Source organism: Xenopus tropicalis, chromosome 9 (assembly GCF_000004195.4).
Source record: "Xenopus tropicalis strain Nigerian chromosome 9, UCB_Xtro_10.0, whole genome shotgun sequence".
Taxonomy (NCBI): Eukaryota; Metazoa; Chordata; class Amphibia; order Anura; family Pipidae; genus Xenopus; species Xenopus tropicalis.
In genome coordinates, this window is record NC_030685.2 from 19,584,757 (window position 1) to 19,604,194 (window position 19,438).

General features: G+C 44.2%; 1 protein-coding gene across 4 annotated transcripts in view; it reads left to right on the forward strand.

Annotated features, from left to right (window-relative positions):
* Positions 1-15,468, forward strand: part of caskin1 (CASK interacting protein 1) — a 138,012-nt gene extending 122,544 nt beyond the window's left edge. For all 4 annotated transcript variants that reach the window (XM_031892911.1, XM_031892913.1, XM_002932468.5 and 1 more), the window contains 7 exons: positions 1,915-2,009; positions 5,451-5,561; positions 6,733-6,834; positions 7,372-7,510; positions 7,747-9,786; positions 12,798-13,176; positions 13,854-15,468. In XM_031892911.1, the coding sequence (XP_031748771.1) occupies positions 1,915-2,009; positions 5,451-5,561; positions 6,733-6,834; positions 7,372-7,510; positions 7,747-9,786; positions 12,798-13,176; positions 13,854-13,950 (2,963 nt within the window). In that variant the 3' untranslated portion in view covers positions 13,951-15,468. The remainder of the gene's footprint in view (positions 1-1,914; positions 2,010-5,450; positions 5,562-6,732; positions 6,835-7,371; positions 7,511-7,746; positions 9,787-12,797; positions 13,177-13,853) is intronic.
* Positions 15,469-19,438: the final 3,970 nt, after the last annotated feature.

Below are 19,438 nucleotides of genomic sequence, written 5' to 3' on the forward strand. Positions count from 1 at the left end.
AAGCTTGGAATTTAATACTTTTGTTTTGCAGCCCTGTGAACTACTGTGTGCATGAGTCCATACCCTTACTGCTTCTGACTCTTCTGGCAGCCATGACACCTCCTATAAAAGGCAGGAGAACAAGTTTGGGTTGGGTTGAAGGTGCAAGTAGGGGTGTCATGGCTCTCAGTGCAGATGCTGGGTCTAGAAGATAAATCCACAGCATTCCTTTACAGTATGAGATCAGTACAGTTTATATAGAATATATACATATTCATAAATAACATTTGTTTATCCTTTGTCATACAGTCAACTAGAAGATGTATAGTGGCTTCAAAGAACATGTCTATTTGCTGTATAAACTTTTATTCCTATGCATGGAAGCTGCCCTTTGGCTTGACTCTAAATATAAATCCTATATACACACACAGCCATTATGAAGAGCGCCACCCATTATGACTACTAGGGGGACTGGTGCCATTTACTATGGAACATTGTAGGTTGATTTTGTCCAGATCAATCAGGAAAGGGGCATTTTGGCATTGGGGACCCACAGTAATTAAGGCAAAGTGTGTACCCCCATTGTTTTCTTATACTATAGAGGAGTGCTGGGGATTTTACCTCTCCCCATAGTTTATTGTTTAACTAAACTAACCTTTTTTTCCTTTGGCTGGGAGTTACGGGGTTTGTATTCTGTCTTTTTCTAGCGTTAAAGCCACCGGCAGTGTTGCTAGAGTACAATTGTTGTCTCCCAAATGGGAGTTGTAGTTTAGCATTTAGATAGAAGCAGCCATACAGTTGACACCGCATTGTGACAGTATTTATTTATTACCCCCGAGGGTGTTATTGCTTAAATGTGAAAGGATGTAGCCACTATATACATACCTCCCAAAGTTCATCATGGAGTTTTAGGGCATGATTCCAATATGACCCAATAACTCCCTGCCTTAAGCACCACTGCTCAGGTCTCCAGCTCCCAAAGCTCTGACAGACATTAATGTCTCCCAATTGCCTGAACAGCTGACTCCACTGCTGTTGTGGAGCCCCCATATCCAGGCTTCCATCCAACTGCTGGCGGAGAACATGAGGATTTTTCAGACGGCCTTATTTACTGAATGAACCTCAGCACAGTGTCGCCATCATTATTCTATTTCTTTTTTGGCTCTCAGTGCTTGCTCCTGTTTGGATGTGCCAGTTGCACCAGCAAGCAAAAGCTAACAGCAGGTCTGGACTGGGATTCAGAATAGGCCCTGGCATTTCAAGTACATGGTGGCCCAAACAGCCTCCTACCAGCCCAATAAAAATTGACTGTCTATGGCATCTTACAGCAGCCAGAATTTGCCAGAATCCTCAGATTGCCAGTCCAGGCCTGACTAACAGTAATGCTAACAGGGGGCCGCCCTAGCTGCAGGTACCATGCCCTGGTGACTTAAGCCCCTCACCATCTTGATCTATCTTTCTGCAGTGTTGGACTGGGGCAACTAGAGCCCACCAGAGAACCTGACACCCTGGGGTCCACTGTCACAGCAATTGGATATAGCTAGTGCCCAATGGTATAGGTTTTTATATAAACCCATAGTAGAAATAAATATGTCATTATGGGAACTGTGACCCACGAAAGCCTGGACCCTTTGGGAGGCCCTCTGGCTGGCCAGTCCAACCTCATCCTCTGGGTAAACAAACATTGAAAATGCTAGAACTGCTCCTCCTTGAAGAGGGTCCATTTTGCAGTCATGTAGAAGCCTACTTTTGGTGGCAGTATCTCCCTGTGTGTGCCATTGGTTGTATGTGCCAGATTATAATCATTCTCTGCTTATAGGAAATATGTGTTAGCCACAAAATGTGACTAATCACAGAGCTCCATATTGTTATTCCTGCACCCAATGGAAACAGCTCTTACTGCAGTCTAACTCTTCTTTTGTATAATGCCTTAAGGATCCTCTCGGCCTCAGAGCGTTGCAAGCTCACCTTATATCGAACAGGCATATGGCGATCATCCCAAAAAGATGGAGCCTCAAACCGAAGGCAAGGTAAAAACAAGATTGTCTTTGTCTTACAGAGATACTGAAAAGCTGTGTGAAAATATGAAACTTGGGTAAATTCTGACTCCAGTAACCCAAATGCTGGGCAGCTATGTTTTTATAGGGAAAAATGTAACCCCCTGGTCAAGGCTGCGTATCTCTGGGTATCACTTATGTATTATAAAGGATAAGGATAAGGGGACTTTGAGTATCACTCATTTATTATAAGAGATAATGTACCCCCTAATGTAAATTATAAGGATATTAGAAGTCACTGAGGGGTTCTGTGCCCATATAAAGGCACAAGGCTGCAGGCTGAGTTATACAGGGAACTCTGAGTATCACTCATGTATTATAAGGGATAATGTACCCCCTACTGTAAATTATAAGGATATTAGCAGTCACTGAGGGGTTCTGTGCCCATATAAAGGCACAAGGCTGCAGGCTGAGTTATACAGGGAACTCTGAGTATCACTCATGTATTATAAGGGATAATGTACCCCCTACTGTAAATGATAAGGATATTAGCAGTCACTGAGGGGTTCTGTGACCATATAAAGGCACAAGGCTGCAGGCTGAGTTATACAGGGAACTCTGAGTATCATTCATGTATTATAAGGGATAATGTACCCCCTACTGTAAATGATAAGGATATTAGCAGTCACTGAGGGGTTCTGTGACCATATAAAGACACAAGGCTGCAGACTGAGTTATACAGGGAACTCTGAGTATCATTCATGTATTATAAGGGATAATGTACCCCCTACTGTAAATGATAAGGATATTAGAAGTCACTGAGGGGTTCTGTGACCATATAAAGACACAAGACTGCAGGCTGAGTTATACAGGGAACTCTGAGTATCACTCATGTATTATAAGGGATAATGTACCCCCTACTGTAAATGATAAGGATATTAGCAGTCACTGAGGGGTTCTGTGACCATATAAAGGCACAAGGCTGCAGGCTGAGTTATACAGGGAACTCTGAGTATCATTCATGTATTATAAGGGATAATGTACCCCCTACTGTAAATGATAAGGATATTAGCAGTCACTGAGGGGTTCTGTGACCATATAAAGACACAAGGCTGCAGACTGAGTTATACAGGGAACTCTGAGTATCATTCATGTATTATAAGGGATAATGTACCCCCTACTGTAAATGATAAGGATATTAGAAGTCACTGAGGGGTTCTGTGACCATATAAAGACACAAGACTGCAGGCTGAGTAATACAGGGAACTTAGTGAAGCCACACACAGACTTGTATGCTTGAGTATACTTGTATATAAGAGATGGTAAGGGCATACCAAGTTGGAGTATGGGTAGACTAGTAAGATACACAGGTGAACAAAGAACCCCAAAAATGGGATCCAAACGCCTGTGTGACCATATCTGATGCAGCTAGCTTCAAGAAGGAGGCGCCCACTTTGCAGAGACAGCTTGTCATTCCTTTACTGGGCACTGGTGAGCATTGCTAGTGCTCTAAGTATTCTTTGCTATTCATAACCTGTGAATCAGGTGTCATATTTGCCAGATGGGCTAGTAAAGTACCCTTGGCAAGCCCTCCAACAGGAGTGCTGGTAGTTTAAACTCAGCAACAGGATGAGGCTTGCAGGTCGGACATCCTCATATCTGGGGAGTGTAATGGGAGAGTCATAGACATATAAATGCAGACGAGAATCAGACCCTTTTGGCAGTAGCCTTATTTAAGCCTTCCCTTCATTTAAGCATTAAGGATTACTTTCCCTTTAAAAGATGCAACTCATTGTTGTTAGGGGAGCTCCTGCTGTGCCTGATGAGGAGAGATCTCAGGCAGAGCTCAGGGAGTATCCGTGGAACATGTTTCACCTTGAAGTAGGCTTCACTGTTCTTGTTCAGTCGATGCATTGATTTCCCAGCCATGACTAATTGCCATATGTAACAGAAGCTGTCTGCTACCCCTCTTTCCCCAGCCTTGTCTGCTATTTGCCTCCTTCCCTTTATTTTAATCAGAAGCAACAGATTTCGGCCTTTTTTCCTGCCTTTTGCAAAAAGTCACAAAGTTTGTAGCAGCAGAATAGCCACCAACCAGATGTTTGCTTTTAAACAAGTGAGATGTAAATGCTACATGCTAACTGGTTACCATGGGTTACTAGACTTTGTGCAAGGTTTTGTATGTATATCTTTATTTATAAAGTGCTACTTATGTACGCAGCGATGTACAGTAGAATACATTAATACAAACAGGGGGTTATTAAGATAATAATAGATAAATACAAAGTATTACAATAAATAAAAGATACAGTTGCAATAAGTTAAGAGTCAAAGACACAAGAGGATGGAGGTCCCTGCCCCGTAGAGCTTACAATCTATAGGTTTTATCACAGGACTTTTACTATCCAAAACCCATTGAAAATATCCTGATTTTAGTATTTTGTAACCATTGGGATTATATACAGGCAGAGATTATTATTGTTAGGGATATTTCCCCTTGACGTAGTTATGGTCCCTTGACATATTTATGACCCAATGCATAATGCTGTGTTTCTGTATTGTGTTTGGTACAGCCATGTGGGTAGTGGCTCAATGGGTGGCATTTCTGCAGCTGCTGGGATACTGGCAGAGTTGGGAAAGTAGTATTTGTGCCCAATGCAATATTACTTGGCCTAATGGCTCCCCCCGATCAGTTCCTCCTGACCCGCCCCCCACCACCACATGCAGTTCCGACCCAGCCTCTCCCCCTTGCATTCCTGTTGCAGAAGCAGGTAAAAGACACTTGCTTTAGTCCCAGGGCCGGAACTAGGGGTAGGACTAGGCAGAAGTGGTTGCTCCCTAGGCACATTCCTTTTCTACCCCTAGCCCCAGCCCTAGGTACTGAGCCTGAGCACTTGGGTACTGAGTTGCATTCTGGATCAGGCACTAGTATTTTCACCCATGTCTGTGGGAGTTTCCTCCTTCTCTCAAACAAACATACAGAAAGGTTTATTGGTTCCAGATAAAAATTTACCCCCCATAGCGCAAATATGATAGAGAGTAGGATTCTCTAGCTCAGAGATCCCCAACCTTTCTTACTCATGAGCCACAGTCAAATGTAAAAAGGCTTGGAGAGCAACACAAGCACCATAAAAGTTCATGAAGGTGCCAAATAAGGGCTGTGATTGGCTATTAGGCAGCCTCTATGCACACTATCAGCTTACAGGGGGCTTTATTTGGTAGTAAATCTTGTTTTTATTCAACCAAAACTTGCCCCCAAGTCAGGAATTCAAAAATACTGTAACTCCCTGGTTCGGGGGCACTGAGAGCAACATCCAAGGGGTTGGGGAGCAACATGTTGCCCCCAAGCCACTGGTTGGGGATCACTGCTCTAGCTCTAGATTGTAAGTTCCATTGGGACGGGGACTGATGTTTATGATGTATAAAAGCTCTGCTAAAAGTCTTCCTTACTTACATGCTCCACTTCCTTGCCAGAGTTCCGAGGCTGTGTTCCAGTGGCTGTGCAAGTTTCAGCTCCAACTATATGCCCCAAACTTCATCAATTCTGGGTATGACATCCCAACTATCAGTCGCATGACTCCCGAGGTGAGAATTGTGTAATTTCTTCAGTATCAGCCCTATGAAGCCAGAGAGTCAAGTTTTAACAGTTCAAGTAGTATTCTTACTGGAGTAGCCTTATGCTTGGCCCTGGAAGATTAAATTGTGCAGTATTGCTTTAAGTATCCATCTCTATGGTTGCTGGACTATATGTTTGAAACCTTTCCTGTCCCAGTATGTCTCAGCATACTATAACTTCTATAGTGTAGCAACACTATGGATATATGCCCCTTTTAAATGAGAAGGAAAGTCATTTTGGCATTTTACTGCCAATAGATTTGCCATATTAGAGCCACCTAGAACGCTATATTTATTCTGCAGAAAGCTTTACCATACCTGAGTACCATACCTAGAAGCTCTGTCAGTTTGTTTAAGATTGCAGCTTAGCCGTTATAGCTCAGATCACACATTCCTAAGGGAGGGGGAGTGAGTTTTATTAATTCTTATGGGAGGGGAGAGCAGGAGAAGGGAGAGAAGAGAGAGCTGTGCAGGCTCTGGCCCCATGAAATGTAGGATTTTTCTGAGAGAGGAAGTCAGATACTGAAGAACATGTTTACAAAAAAGGAGACAAGAAATCCTGTGTTTCTTTTGATAGAGGACACTAGTGCAGCTTTTCTCTGAGTGTTTATGGCTATATTTACATAATAGTAATAGTTTTTATCTTTCCTTCTCCTTTAAGAATCTGTTCCATTTCACTTCGCTGAAAAAACTGCTGAAAAAATCTCAAAATAGCGAAAAATTTGCAAAATGTACTAAAGTCATAGATTTTTGCAGCAGTTTTGCCAAAAAAATTTCTGATGGAAAAATGCAGAATTTGCCACCAATCCTTGCCTGGTCGAAAAAATTCACTCATCACTACTGGGGGCCATAAAAATACATTAAAGAGTACTTTTGGCCCATGGGTCTTCAGTTGGATAACCCTAAAGGCTCAAACCCCTTACATATTTGGCCTGTTGCAAATGGCTGGCACCATGCCAGATTTATTTCTCTTGCTCAGTTGCCAAGAGCACCCTGGAAATATCTTCCCAAGGAAGGAAAGGAAGAACAACTGTGATAGAAGTGTACAAATGAACTTTTTTTATTGAATTTGAAATGCCTACTTTAGAGAGCTAGGGGGTGCAGAAGAGTCAGCCTCACTTATTTGTTTTTTTTTTTTTAGGACCTCACAGCAATTGGGGTGACTAAGCCCGGGCATCGGAAGAAGATCTTCTCTGAGATCAACAACCTGAACATAGGGGAATGGCTTCCAGAATATAAACCAGTGAGTCCCCCATTGTGCAGAACTTAGTAGACAATGTGCTTATGAATCTTGGAGACATGGGAGTCTTACAGGCAGGTTTCTTACTCTCCATCTAACTGGCTGTCAGCAGTGGTGGAAAGGGTCAAGGGTCTTAAGAATCAAAAATGTCAACCATCATGTAGGGTGCAACAAGTGGGATTAGTTTCAGCTGTATATTGGTTTGGATTTATCCAAAAGAAGACTTTCTTTCTTAGTGCATGGAGCAGTGTTCTGGTGGGTCCCTAAGGAGTAAAGTCAATGGCTCCAGCCCAGTAATTCTTAATCCATTTCTGTCAGTTACTGTAACCTTATTATTGGCAGTTTTCCTTGAATATCTATGGTTAGAATTGCTGATCTGAGGAAGAGCAATAACTGTGAAGCATCCTTGGTGAAAGGAACCTGTGAGTCTCTATTCATTGCTCAGATTAAGTACTGCATTTCTGTTTTTTTAAGGTTAGGGTTATCATCTTGCTGTATATTTATTGCAGCCTTAACTAGAACAAATGTCTCCTTCCTCAGGCAAATCTATCGCTCTGGCTGACAATGATTGGGCTCATCCAGTACTACAAGGTGTTAGTAGAAAATGGCTATGAAAACATTGATTTTATCACAGACATCACTTGGGAAGACTTACAAGAGATCGGCATCACCAAACTCGGTAATCACAAATTAAACGCAGACAATATGCAGACTACTGTGTTATGAACTTGCTGTAAATAGACCTCTCGTCTATTGTCTATACCTTCCTTTTATTCCTGATTTCAAAGTCTACAAAGTATTTCTGTAAATGGGATAAAATGTTGCATTCTTGGGACTGTTATGAGAGATGTTCTTTTATGTTTTTATCGACCCTGTTATTGTCTTTTACTTTTATCCTTTCTTCCCTATTTCCAGGCCACCAGAAGAAGCTGATGTTGGCCGTGAAGAAGCTGGCCGAGATACAGAAATCAGAATATGGGAAGTTTGATTCAGGAAGCATGAGAAGGAGGGTTCCCCAAAAGAGCTTGGAGTCGGCATCTGATTCGCCTCTGTCTGAGAGTGCCGAGTGCCAATCTCCCAAGATGAAGACTTTCCAGGACAGTGAGCTAAGCGATGAGTTGCAGGCAGCCATGACTGGTGAAGCTCCAGAAGGCTCTGAAAAACAGATTAACCATGTGTCACACCACAGAGAGAGCCCTGGATACAGAGGGCCACCAGGAGCACGGCTACACCATGAGAGCAGTTTGAGTGGCCGCGCTAGGCACATCAGCAGCTCCCAGGAACTCCTTGGTGATGGCAGCAAAGCCCCAAGCACTGTAATGTCTAAAAGTCAGGAGTACTTAACTGAGGAGGTGAAAAAAGAGGAGGTGGTAAAAGAAACTAGGCCTTTTAGACAGGGTCACTCAGTGAAGAGAGCAAGTGTGCCCCCTGTGCCAGGGAAGCCACGACATTCATTCCCTTCCCCTGGCGGGCAAAGCTACACCCCACCTCAAACTCCTACCAAAGGAACTCCCTCATCTCCACAGGCCATGGGTGTCCCTCAAGCCACAGCCAAAGTAAAACCTACACCACAACTTCTTCCACCTTCTGACCGCCCAATGTCACCACGCTCCCTCCCACAGTCCCCTACACATAGAGGCTTTGCCTACGTTCTTCCACAACCGATTGAGGGTGAGGGGACACCTACTCATTTGGCACAGGCAGTGCCAGTATTGCCAGTGACAGTGCCTGTGTTATGCCTGCCACCTGCTGGGAGCGATGGAGAAGATGAAGAAGAAGAAACAGGGGAGGGAGAACATGGAAGACCCAAGAAACGGGCACACAGCCTCAACCGATATGCAGCCTCAGATGGGGAGCGTGAAGAGCTAATGGTAATTGATGGGGGACCTTATGGCACTGGACAGAGGCGTGTAGGAAGGAGCCACTCGGTGAGATCTCAGTCAGGCAATGACAAAAATGTCAATCGCAGCCAGTCCTTTGCAGTGCGCCCCAGAAAGAAGGGTCCCCCTCCACCACCACCTAAACGCTCCAGTTCTGCCATCTCTGGGACCAATCTCGGAGATGGATTGTCTGCTGATGAAGCAGGGGGTGAAAATTACCGCGAACAGAGGAGAGCTAGTGACTTTGGAGGAGTAGTTGACACTGAAAGTGCTGGCAGTGTAAGAAGCATTGCAGCCATGTTGGAACTTTCATCTATTGGTGGTGGGCCAAGGGCACTTTCTGGGCAAAGGCCAAGAGGGTCTGACGGCATTTGTGCCCACCTTCTGCCCCATCCAGGAAGCCCTGAGCTTCAGCGAGTTCCAGGAATTGTGATTGGATTAAAGCATCGCGAGGCAATAGGGTTGGATGGTGAGGTGGTAAATCGCAGAAGGACCATCAGTGGGCCAGTGACTGGACTTGTAACTGCGTCTAGAAGGGAGCGTACTGAGCCGCCAAAATCCCCAGACTCCCCACGCAGTCCCTCTGAGGGGATCCCCTTTGCAGAAGAACGTAAACAGACTGTTAAATATCGAGCTCGGCCATCCAGGACGGAACATATAGACTCAATAGGCTCTGGTGTTAGCAAGCAAACAGACCTATCATCTGTTGAGTCCAGTGTGACGCTGAAACGGAGGGTGAGGGCCAGGCAGAGCCAACACTCTGGAGATGTTAAATTCCTGCTCACCGAATCAGATACAGTCAAGCGCCGGCCGAAGCCTCGAGACAAAGACAGTGGGATAGGAGGGGTCGAACCGTTGACAGTTTTTCAGAATGGCACAGGTACCCTGAAGCGCCGTCCCGTCTCAGAGATGAGTTCAGGAGGGAGGCAGGACAGCACAGAACACATAGCACACACCCCAGAGCGCAGCATCAAACCCCCAGTCTCACCCAAACCCACCATCATACAGGCAACTGGAAAAAGTCACCCTCCTTGTACCCCCACAGCTGCAAAGAAGATCCCTGGACCTCTTGGAGGTATGAAAATCTGTTATGCACATATGTACCGTGTGCTTATTTTATACATGACACGTTTACACAAGTAAACTCTGTTTAACATTAAATGTCCTTTATCGGATCATCCGTATTTGGGCCACCATCGGGTAGATATTTGTGTATTTGGAAACCTTGCCAAGTAGTAGTAATAAGATAATGATAACTGTATCCCTTCTATATTACTATATGTATTTCTGTTAAGGTTATGAAATCTTAACCAAAGGACATCTGTAAATGCGGCTTTCACTTATAAAGCAATTTCTATTTCATGTTTAAATAAAGGTTCATGAATATAACAGCCTTACCTGACATGGACAAGTAGCCAATCCTTTCTCTCCTCTGCTAATGGAAAGGAGATTACACCCAGCTTATTTTATAGTAGATCTCACTTCCGAGAGATGAGATAATATTAATCCTCTCAGCCAGTGCTGTCCAACTTCTGCGGTGCCGAGGGCCGGAATTTCTCGCGCATACATGGGGGAGGGCCGCTAATGGAAGCCAGTTTTGACCACTCCCCCTTTTAAACCACACCCACTTCAAACCACACCCATTTTATCACAATGGTGTTAGTGCAGAAAAAACCCAAATGCTTGGTCCTCACTGCAGGGATATCAACCATCATTCATATGTGAAATAATTATATTATGTCATATTAAGACATACCCTAAAATCCATATGACTTCTCCTCCCCTGTGGATAGCACAGCAACCCCCAGCATATAATTACACACCTTAGGGACCATTTAATGGCTATTTCCAACTGCTAACAAACTTCCAGAACAAACCCCAGCCAGGTTCACCTCCCACAGGCAGCATAGGGTAGAAAGAGTATGGCACACACAGGCAGCACTCTGCCTGGCCTACACTACCTGTGTGTGCCATACTCTGCCTGCCCTATGATGTCTGTGTCTGCCATATGCTGCCTGTGTGTGCCATACCCTCCCTGCCCTATGCTGCCTATGTGCCATACTCTGCCTACCCTATGCTGTCTACACACAGGCAGCATAGGCCAGGCAGTACATACAATGTCTGAGGTGTGAACAGGGGAACAATGTGGGTGATTACAGCCTGAGCCTGAGGTGTGAACACTGCAGGGGGTGAACAATGCAGAGATTAAAAAGTGTGAACAGTACAGGGGATTACATGTTTAAAAAATACAGGGGGATTACAGCCTGAATCTGAGGTGAGAACCATGCAGGGGGGGGGCAGTTAATCTCAGTACTGATACCATTTAAATCTTACACAAGAGTAAAACATCAAAGCAGCCAGACAGGTGGGGGGGCCACAAAGAGGGGGGTCGAGGGCCGCATGCGGCCCGCGGGCCGCCAGTTGGACAGCACTGCTCTCAGCTGTTAACTGGTTTATTTCAATTACACGCCTGCACATCGGCCTCCTTTATTAAGCCTGGTTAAATGAAAAGCAATCATAGGGGAATCTCATCCATTTATTTGTACCTCAAATAGTAGGATAGCTGGGCTAACCATAGGTACAGAACCTTCCTTAGGTGTGTATTGGCTTGTCAGATTTCCCATATTGCTTGCCTTAGCTCAGGCATTCAAAGCCAATAGCATTGGCTTAATCTGTTCTTTAATTCATTTTGTATTATTATTTCTTGTAGCAACAACAGCAACAAATTGCTAAAATAGAAAGGGATAATGAAAGAAAGAAGAATTCAAATAGGTAGTTGCAGTTTGGAAGAATTATCCTTTTAATCAGTGATTCCTAAACTGTGAGACTAACCCCCCCTAGGGGATGTCCGGAGAATTGCCAATTGCTCATTCTGATGGCCTGTTAGGGAGAGATCTGAGAAGAATGCCTGTTCCACATAACCCTAAAGCAGAGATTGAAATTGGGTTGGATTAACCCTAAAAGCATAGATAGAAATTGGGTGGGATTTTTGGTCAATTGGGTGAGATTTGGAGTCTGTTGGGTGAGATTATTCCCAAGATGAACAAAGATTTCTCTTCCCAGAAAGGCCCAGGACAGGAGCCAGGGGTGCCACAAGTCCAACTCCTCAGGGCAAAATGTATTAATCTATATAAATTATCTATCTGTAAATTATCTGTATAAAAACGAGGGGAAAAACTATGTACGGAGCATGAAGCATTCTGTTTTCAGAGGATTTACTGTATTTCTTGCAGTCGAGGGCTTTTTGGACCCTTTTAGATCTTCTCTAACCTCTCCGGTTATACCCGCCCCCCACCATTTTTAAGGTCACATGTCTAGATTGTCTTGTGAAATCGGAGCCAATGTAGACGTGTGCAGAGTACTGTGGGCACTTACATATGTCTCCATAGGATACGATAATAACTAATAGTGTCCCGAAAGCCAAACCCACCTGTATTTGCTTGTGGCAAATCTTGGGGTTTGTCCTGAAGCCATTCCCCGGCCAACAAATGCACAGTGCTGAATGTTGTAGGCTTTTTTCACATTCGCATTTTAAGTGTGAAACATCTGCTAGAGCAGTGATCCCCAACCAGTGGCTCCGGGCAACATGTTGCTCCCCAACCCCTTGGGTGTTGCTCTCAGTGCCCCCAAACCAGGGAGTTATTTTTGAATTCCTGACTTGGGGGCAAGTTTTGGTTGAATAAAAACAAGATTTCCTACCAAATAAAGCCCCCTGTAAGCTGATAGGGTGCATAGAGGCCCCTAGTAGCCAATCACAGCCCTTATTTGGCACCTCCATGAACTTTTATGGTGCTTGTGTTGCTCCCCAAGTCTTTTTATGTTTGACTGTGGCTCACGAGTAAGAAAGGTTGGGGCCCCCTGTGCTAGAGCAAGCACTGTTTCTTTGTGCATAGTGTGGTAGTCTCTATTAAATCAGCTGAGTAATAACTCTTTGACCCCCAGGGTTACCCCAGGAATTTAGCCAAATCTCCAAACAAAGTCCTCGTTAAAGCGCATCAATAATAAATGTATTTGTCTGTGGAGCAATGACTAAAGAAATTCTAACTGCAGTTTGATTGTTCTAACTTTTTCTTCTTTCTTTTTCAGATTTAAAGAAGGGCATACCCCCTCCAGTCTCCCCAAAACCTACACCTCCCCCAACAGCCCCCAAACCTACCAAACCCCATGCGGTCATTCAGTCATCCAGTGCAAGCTCAACTCCGGCCCCCTCTCCGGTCAAGCAGCCCAACAGCATCAAGCCGTCGAGCACTCCGCCATCTCTCTGCTCCAGCCCTGCCAAACCCCTTAGTCCAGGTCACCCCTTACAGGTGCCCATCAAGCCCCCCAGACTGTCTATAAGCAGCTCTTCCGTAGAGGGAGGGAGCAGTGAGGCTGCACAACAGAAGCTGGAAGAGACCAGTGCTTCCTTAGCTGCTGCGCTACAGGCCGTGGAGGAAAAGATTAAGCAAGAAGATGCACAGAAAGCGTGAGGAACCTTATTATCTGTGTGTATTTAGTGACTGTCTGAAAAGAGAGCGTGAGTAGGGTCAAGTCAGCGGTCACTGAGTGGGCCCAGGGGGACTGAGGGCCCCTGAGAGGTTCCTGGCATATTTCAGTAGGTTTGTTCAAAATTGAACACACCAAGGTTTAAATGGGTGGGTCACCTTCAGGTAAACTTATAGAATACCCTATTCTTAGCAATTTTTCAATTGGCCTTCATTTTTTAATTTTTATGAGCCTACAATTTTTTTGTTATTTCTTATGTTTCTATTTGGTCCTCCTCTATTCATAATCTTGTCTCTATTTCAAACCACTGCCTGGTTGCTAGCATAAATTGGAAGCTGGCAACCAGATAGCAACTAAATTTCCAAACTGGAGAGCTGCTGATAAAGAATATAAATAATTAAAAAAAAACTGCTAATAAAAAATTAAAGACCAACTGCAAATTGCCTCAGACGTTCTGTACATTATATTAGCACTTTAAGGGTTAGGGGCCTAGTAATATCTAAGAAGGCCCCCAAGCTGGTTGTGTGTATTCAGCGATTAAACAGGTCCCTGCAGTATAAGTGCCAGTATGTGTGGTTCTGTTTGTCTGGTTCCCATCTTGGCCTCCCTTTTCATGCACCAATTTAACCTCTTGTTTTCTTTCTTATCCATGTCTAGTTCTTCCATGGAAGAGAAGAGCACAGTCAGTATCCTGGACGACATAGGTAGCATGTTTGATGACCTCGCAGACCAGCTGGACGCCATGTTGGAGTGAGGCACTGACACGTTTGTGTTCCGTTATTCTCAAGGAAAGATCACACTCTCTGCTTCCTGCCTCCTCTCTCCTCGCTGGGTCCTGTACAGACCACCTGCCTCCTCCTTGGATACATTTCTTCAGTCTGCCCCCTTTCCCTGGAACACACACTTGTAAACTTAGCACAAACAAGCAATGGCGAATACCTCAGGATTGTGCTCAGACGCTAGGGGGTCAGCTCAGGAAGGCTGTGAATGATAAGTGATGATGCCAGCGTTACCTTCAGTGTCTGCTGGAGAGGAGCATCTGCCGCCGGCTTTTGCCCAGTACCGGGATAACTACAGCTTCAATACTGCCTTGCGATGCAGGGCACATCTGGCCCCACACTGAGTCCTAATGCAGGTTGAGGTTGTTACTGTGCGTTGTGTCATTGGATCTCACTGGCAAACATTGGAACAAAAATGGATCCTGTAGCCAAACTGATTGCTGTTTGCATTTTTTCCCTGTGGTTTTTAAGGCTGTGCATCCATTTTTAACTTAAACATGGTGCCAATGAGTTAAATTCATATACTGGAAAAAAATCCCAGATCCTACTTAACCCTTTGAGTGCCACCCATAGGGGCCACATAGAACTTAACAAATATACTGTGCTGGCACACTGGTACATCAGTGTCGACCCAGCAGATTTTACAGTCCCCAGCACTTAAAGAGTTAAATCCTGTTGTTCACATGGTTGTCATTGCACCGCTGTTACACAATGCAGAGCATTTCACTAGTATATGAAGACATGCACTATCACTGCCCCCAAAATGGCAGAGCGTCTGCAATACCACCATGTACCTCAGCGCACGTTGAACTAACACAATGGCCGTTCACTACATTATGAGCTACAACTACACTACACAGCAGTCTCAACCAATCATTCCTGCTGAATCAAACTGCACTGCTGCCCCCATAATGACCACCAATAGAATCTCTCGTACATTCCATTCCAAAAAGAATGTACTTGGAAGCTTCCAAACCCCCCAAACTTAACTATTTAATGCATCAAAGAGGGCTGCTTTAGAGCGTTATAAAGTGTAAACTATATAAAATTGGGGAAAAAATGGTGGTACAAGTTTTTTTTAATTAATTAAAATTGGTTTGAATTATTTAATTAAGTCTTCACTAAAACCTGCTGGGAATGGCCAATCAAATGCTCTGGGCTAGCCCTTATCAGCCTGTATGAAACAGCGCCCCCTTATTAACCCATTTGGTACCCTGAGGTATGGAGGACTCTGGCAGTTGAAAGCACAGTATTGAGGATTCAGGAGAATGAAGGGGAGAGAGAGGATGAAGAGGAGGTGGAAGCTCGGATTCATCGAATCATCCCTGTTTTCTGACGTGGTCATCGCATGGGAAAAATAGACTGAAATTTACTTTGTAAATGGATATTACTGCTATCACTTCCACTCATCTCCCAAAAATGAGCGATTGTACCCCCCCCCCAGCTGTGTCTATACAGAGTGACAGAAATAGCACAAACTACTCAGACTTTAAGGCCCTTTCTGCTGATCTCTTTTGTTTTCATTTTTGCTATTATTTATTTGATATATTTTGCATTGAATTACAAAGGTTGTGCCTTGCCTCTGTCCCTTTTACCCTTACAAGATGGTGGTTTGAAGTTGGACAACTGGGGCGGCGCTTGGGACACCTCAATATTATACCCCGGGGTAGGTTATGCTGAGTGTTGTACTGGGCCTCTTAGGGGCCACCGGAGAGCCTGGCATCTGGGGCCCACCGTAGCAACAGTTTGATGGATACAGTGCCAAATGGTATAGAGGTTATATAGGATATTGGTTGTTATAAGAAAGGGCTTATGGGAATTTTCCCAGACTGGGTGCCTGGGTGAGATCTTCTGGTACCCTGGCAGCCCAGCCCACCATGGTTATGTGCAAAAATGTGATATTACAGTATGGCAAGGCAGCTGGGAATATTACAGGATAAATAACCTACCCTAGGTATTAGTATAAGGTATTTAGAGGGGAATCCCTTCTTTATGGAAATTTCTACTGATCTTATTTAAAGGGAAAGTACATATATCCTAGTTTTATCATATGAAAGATTATTGTGTGCATTGAACCTTCCTTCTCTCTAGAAGTCCCCCTGCTTTCCCCAGTACGAGGCAGCACACAGATTCTCTGGAAAGCAGAGGGACTTCCAAGTCCCTGAATCCATTACTTCAGCATGGATCAAGGTGAGGGGAGGGGCTGAGTGACTGCCAGCCTAAAGGGGGCGGGGAAATGGTCTGTGCAAGCCAGAGGCAGAGCATTATGGTGGCCTCTCAATCTGATAAATCAGGTATGTCTGTGTAAAAATATCTTTATTTCTGGCAACTTGTTTATGCACCTTTTCTACATAAGCCCAACTGAATTTAGGGTGTGACCTTGTAAGGAAAAAAAGTACAAATTTCAGGGTTTAGCTAGATAATGTTGAGAAGACATTGGCTGCAGTGCGTCATCCTGCCAGCCATAACTCAGCAGCAGAGATATGGTCAGTTAAGTTCAATTCACGGGAAGGGACCCGCATACCCCCCCCCCCCCCCCCCCCCCCCCCGCAATGTAAGTGCTCTTGCTTCACTTATTTTAATGAAGGTATTAGTGTTGGCCAATTACAAAGTAAATATTTGCATTATATTATTAACAGGACTAGGATCATAGTGAGCTGCTTCCTCATACTTTGCTGCAATGAGTCAGACAATCTTGATTACTCCCAGCATCCTTAGCTGACTGCAGTTGGATGGAAACGTTGATATCTATGTAATGTTTAACCTGCATTCAGAGCTTCCCTGCGGCAACGTGAGTACAAAGTCATTTAAAAGGAGGTTTCTTCCTGTGGTTCTTTGGAACCCATGAAGGATCCATTGCAACAAACCACATGAGGAAACACATGTAAGACCTTCACTGACCCAATCATGCATCCTGGATTCTTACTTGGCCAGCTGGACCCTGACCCTTACAGGTCCCTTAAGTGAAGCCCCCCCACATCCCTTGATTTAAGGTCCCTAGGTCATTTGATTTAGGATGTCACAGTTCCCTCAAGGTCCCACCTCAGAGGTCCCTTTTTAGAGCCTCCCAATTTGATTAAAGACCTTCATTTATGGTTTCAAAGATTCCTTGATTTATTGCCTCACAGACCCCCTGATTTAGGGCCTATAGATACTGAAGCCCTTGCAGTTCCCTGAATTCAAGGCTGCCTTGATTAAAGGTCACCCACGTCCCTTGTGTTAAGGCCTCAGAATTCTATTGTTTTAAGCCCCCCCCCGTTTCCTTGATTTAGGGCCTCACAAATCCCTTGATTTAGGTTCTACGATGTCACTTTATGTAGAGCCTCATAGATACCCAAGACTTTGCAGTTCCCTGGATTTAATGCCTCAGGAAACATTTATGCAGCCATGAACAATGTTAGGGTTGCCACCCGGTCTGTAAAATACCAGCCAAGGCCGGAGCCTGTATTACAAATATACCGGCCTCTGAATGCCTCCCTCCCACCTCTAAATCCCTCTCCCAGCTCATCCCTCTACACCACACTACTCACTAAATTCGCTAGCACAATTCCACCCCCATTATGTCATGACCTCGCCCCTGATGTCATCGGACCACCCTCTTATAGACACGCCCCAACCTGGTTGGTATTAGACGCTACAAAAAGTGGCAACCCTAACTCAGTTCACTTTGTAAACCCAGAAAAGCTCATGTTTACATTAAGAAATGTTAATATTTTCAAGGCATTAAACATTTAATACTGTATTACCCCCACATTTCCCATCAGTATTGTATCTAGTTGCACAACCTAATTTGATGTTACTGGGACTGAGGAAAAAAATAACAGAAAAATACCTGTCCATCTGGTGGCCGCAAGCTGAATGTGGCCCCTCAAACGGCCCCAAAGACTTCATTGTGTGATATCCTCAATTTAATAGAATTTGGCCCTTGAACACTATGTATGTGATATAACTACACAGCAGTCTCAACCAATACATGTAATAAGTTGGACAGCCCCGCCTTAGAGCAATGATTCTCAACCTATGGTTTTTTAAACCCCTATCTCGCTTCAGTAGGCAACAATCATTAAAAGAATTAAATAATTAAGTAAAATAAATACTAAACCAATTTGTTGGGTCATGAAACCAACATCTAGACATAATTTTGGGTCCCCAGAGATAAAGGTTGAGAAGGCCTAGTTGGGTTCTGTCGATGCCAGCCGCCATTTTGTCTACCTTAGATGAGTTGTGGACAGCTGCAGAAGAGCACCACTGTTGGCTATAAGTAGATGGTGGTGGTGTATATGCCAAGGAACAAATTGAGTGTTGGCATTATAGCAGCAGCCCAGTGATGCCATAGATTCTACAGCTCTGACATTCTCTTTGATCCATGCTGTAGCACTTAAAAAATTAAACCTCAGCAAAGATCAATGCTAAACCTTATGTGTTGGACTTCTGTAACAGCCCAGGGCCACCACAGCCCTTTAGCAGGGACGATCTAAGGTTCCAAAGATGCTCCCAATAGTTGACCCCTAAGCTCAGCTTCTTAGAGAGCACTGAGCATGTGCAGTGCCACTGACACACAAAAGATGGCCGACACTAGATCCAAGATGGGGAGCTCCTGTGGGCAACTTTGAAGGCCTGGATCATTACTGTTATAGGGCAGCTGAACCTCTAGGCTGGTACAGTAAGTTCAGTAAATAAAATACAGCATTTCTAGCCATAATATTTTTAGGTTTTAGCTCTGATACATGGTCCATCTAAGCACACAAGCATCAGTATCATTTGTTTTCACCTCGTACTGGCGTCTCTGGTGTTTGTCATTATTTTTTATATGTTTTTTTTTGGAGAATGTTTTATATGAATTTCTATAGATATGGTGCATGAAACTGGAAGGGTTTAGGCCACCATATATATATATATAACCATGGTCTTGTCACCAGGACTATAAAATAAAATACTCAGCAGCCAGCAGCAGACGCTTCAAAGCATCCAACGACAGGACCTCAATGAGTAAATATTGTCACGGGAACGAGTCACAGTTCTGCCCGCTTATGGGAGCAATATGGGTGCCAGGTAACCCACAAGCTCCCACTACTGTCCCTATTCATTTATCCATTCACCCCCCCCCTTTGCTGTTCGTGTTTGGTGTACTGAGAATTTCAGGGTGCTGGTGTTCTGCTTGTGAGTTCCTGAAGGTGGCGTCGTTTGCAAAAAAATAAAAAAGCCCCCTCGAGTCCTATTTGTTCCACAACTCTTTAGCCATGGTGCTTCTCCTTGCGTTTTTCTTTGCAGGCGTTGGGGGTCCCTGAAGCCCTCCTGCCGGCCACAGGAATTACCTATAGTGTTATTGTTACAGAGAAATATGTATTTAAAAAGAATGGAAAGAGAGTAAAAACAAAAAAACAACCTTACAGCTACATATATGAAATATATCTATATTTTTATGCTCTGGAAGGCAAGGAAGGATGTACTGTATACCATTGT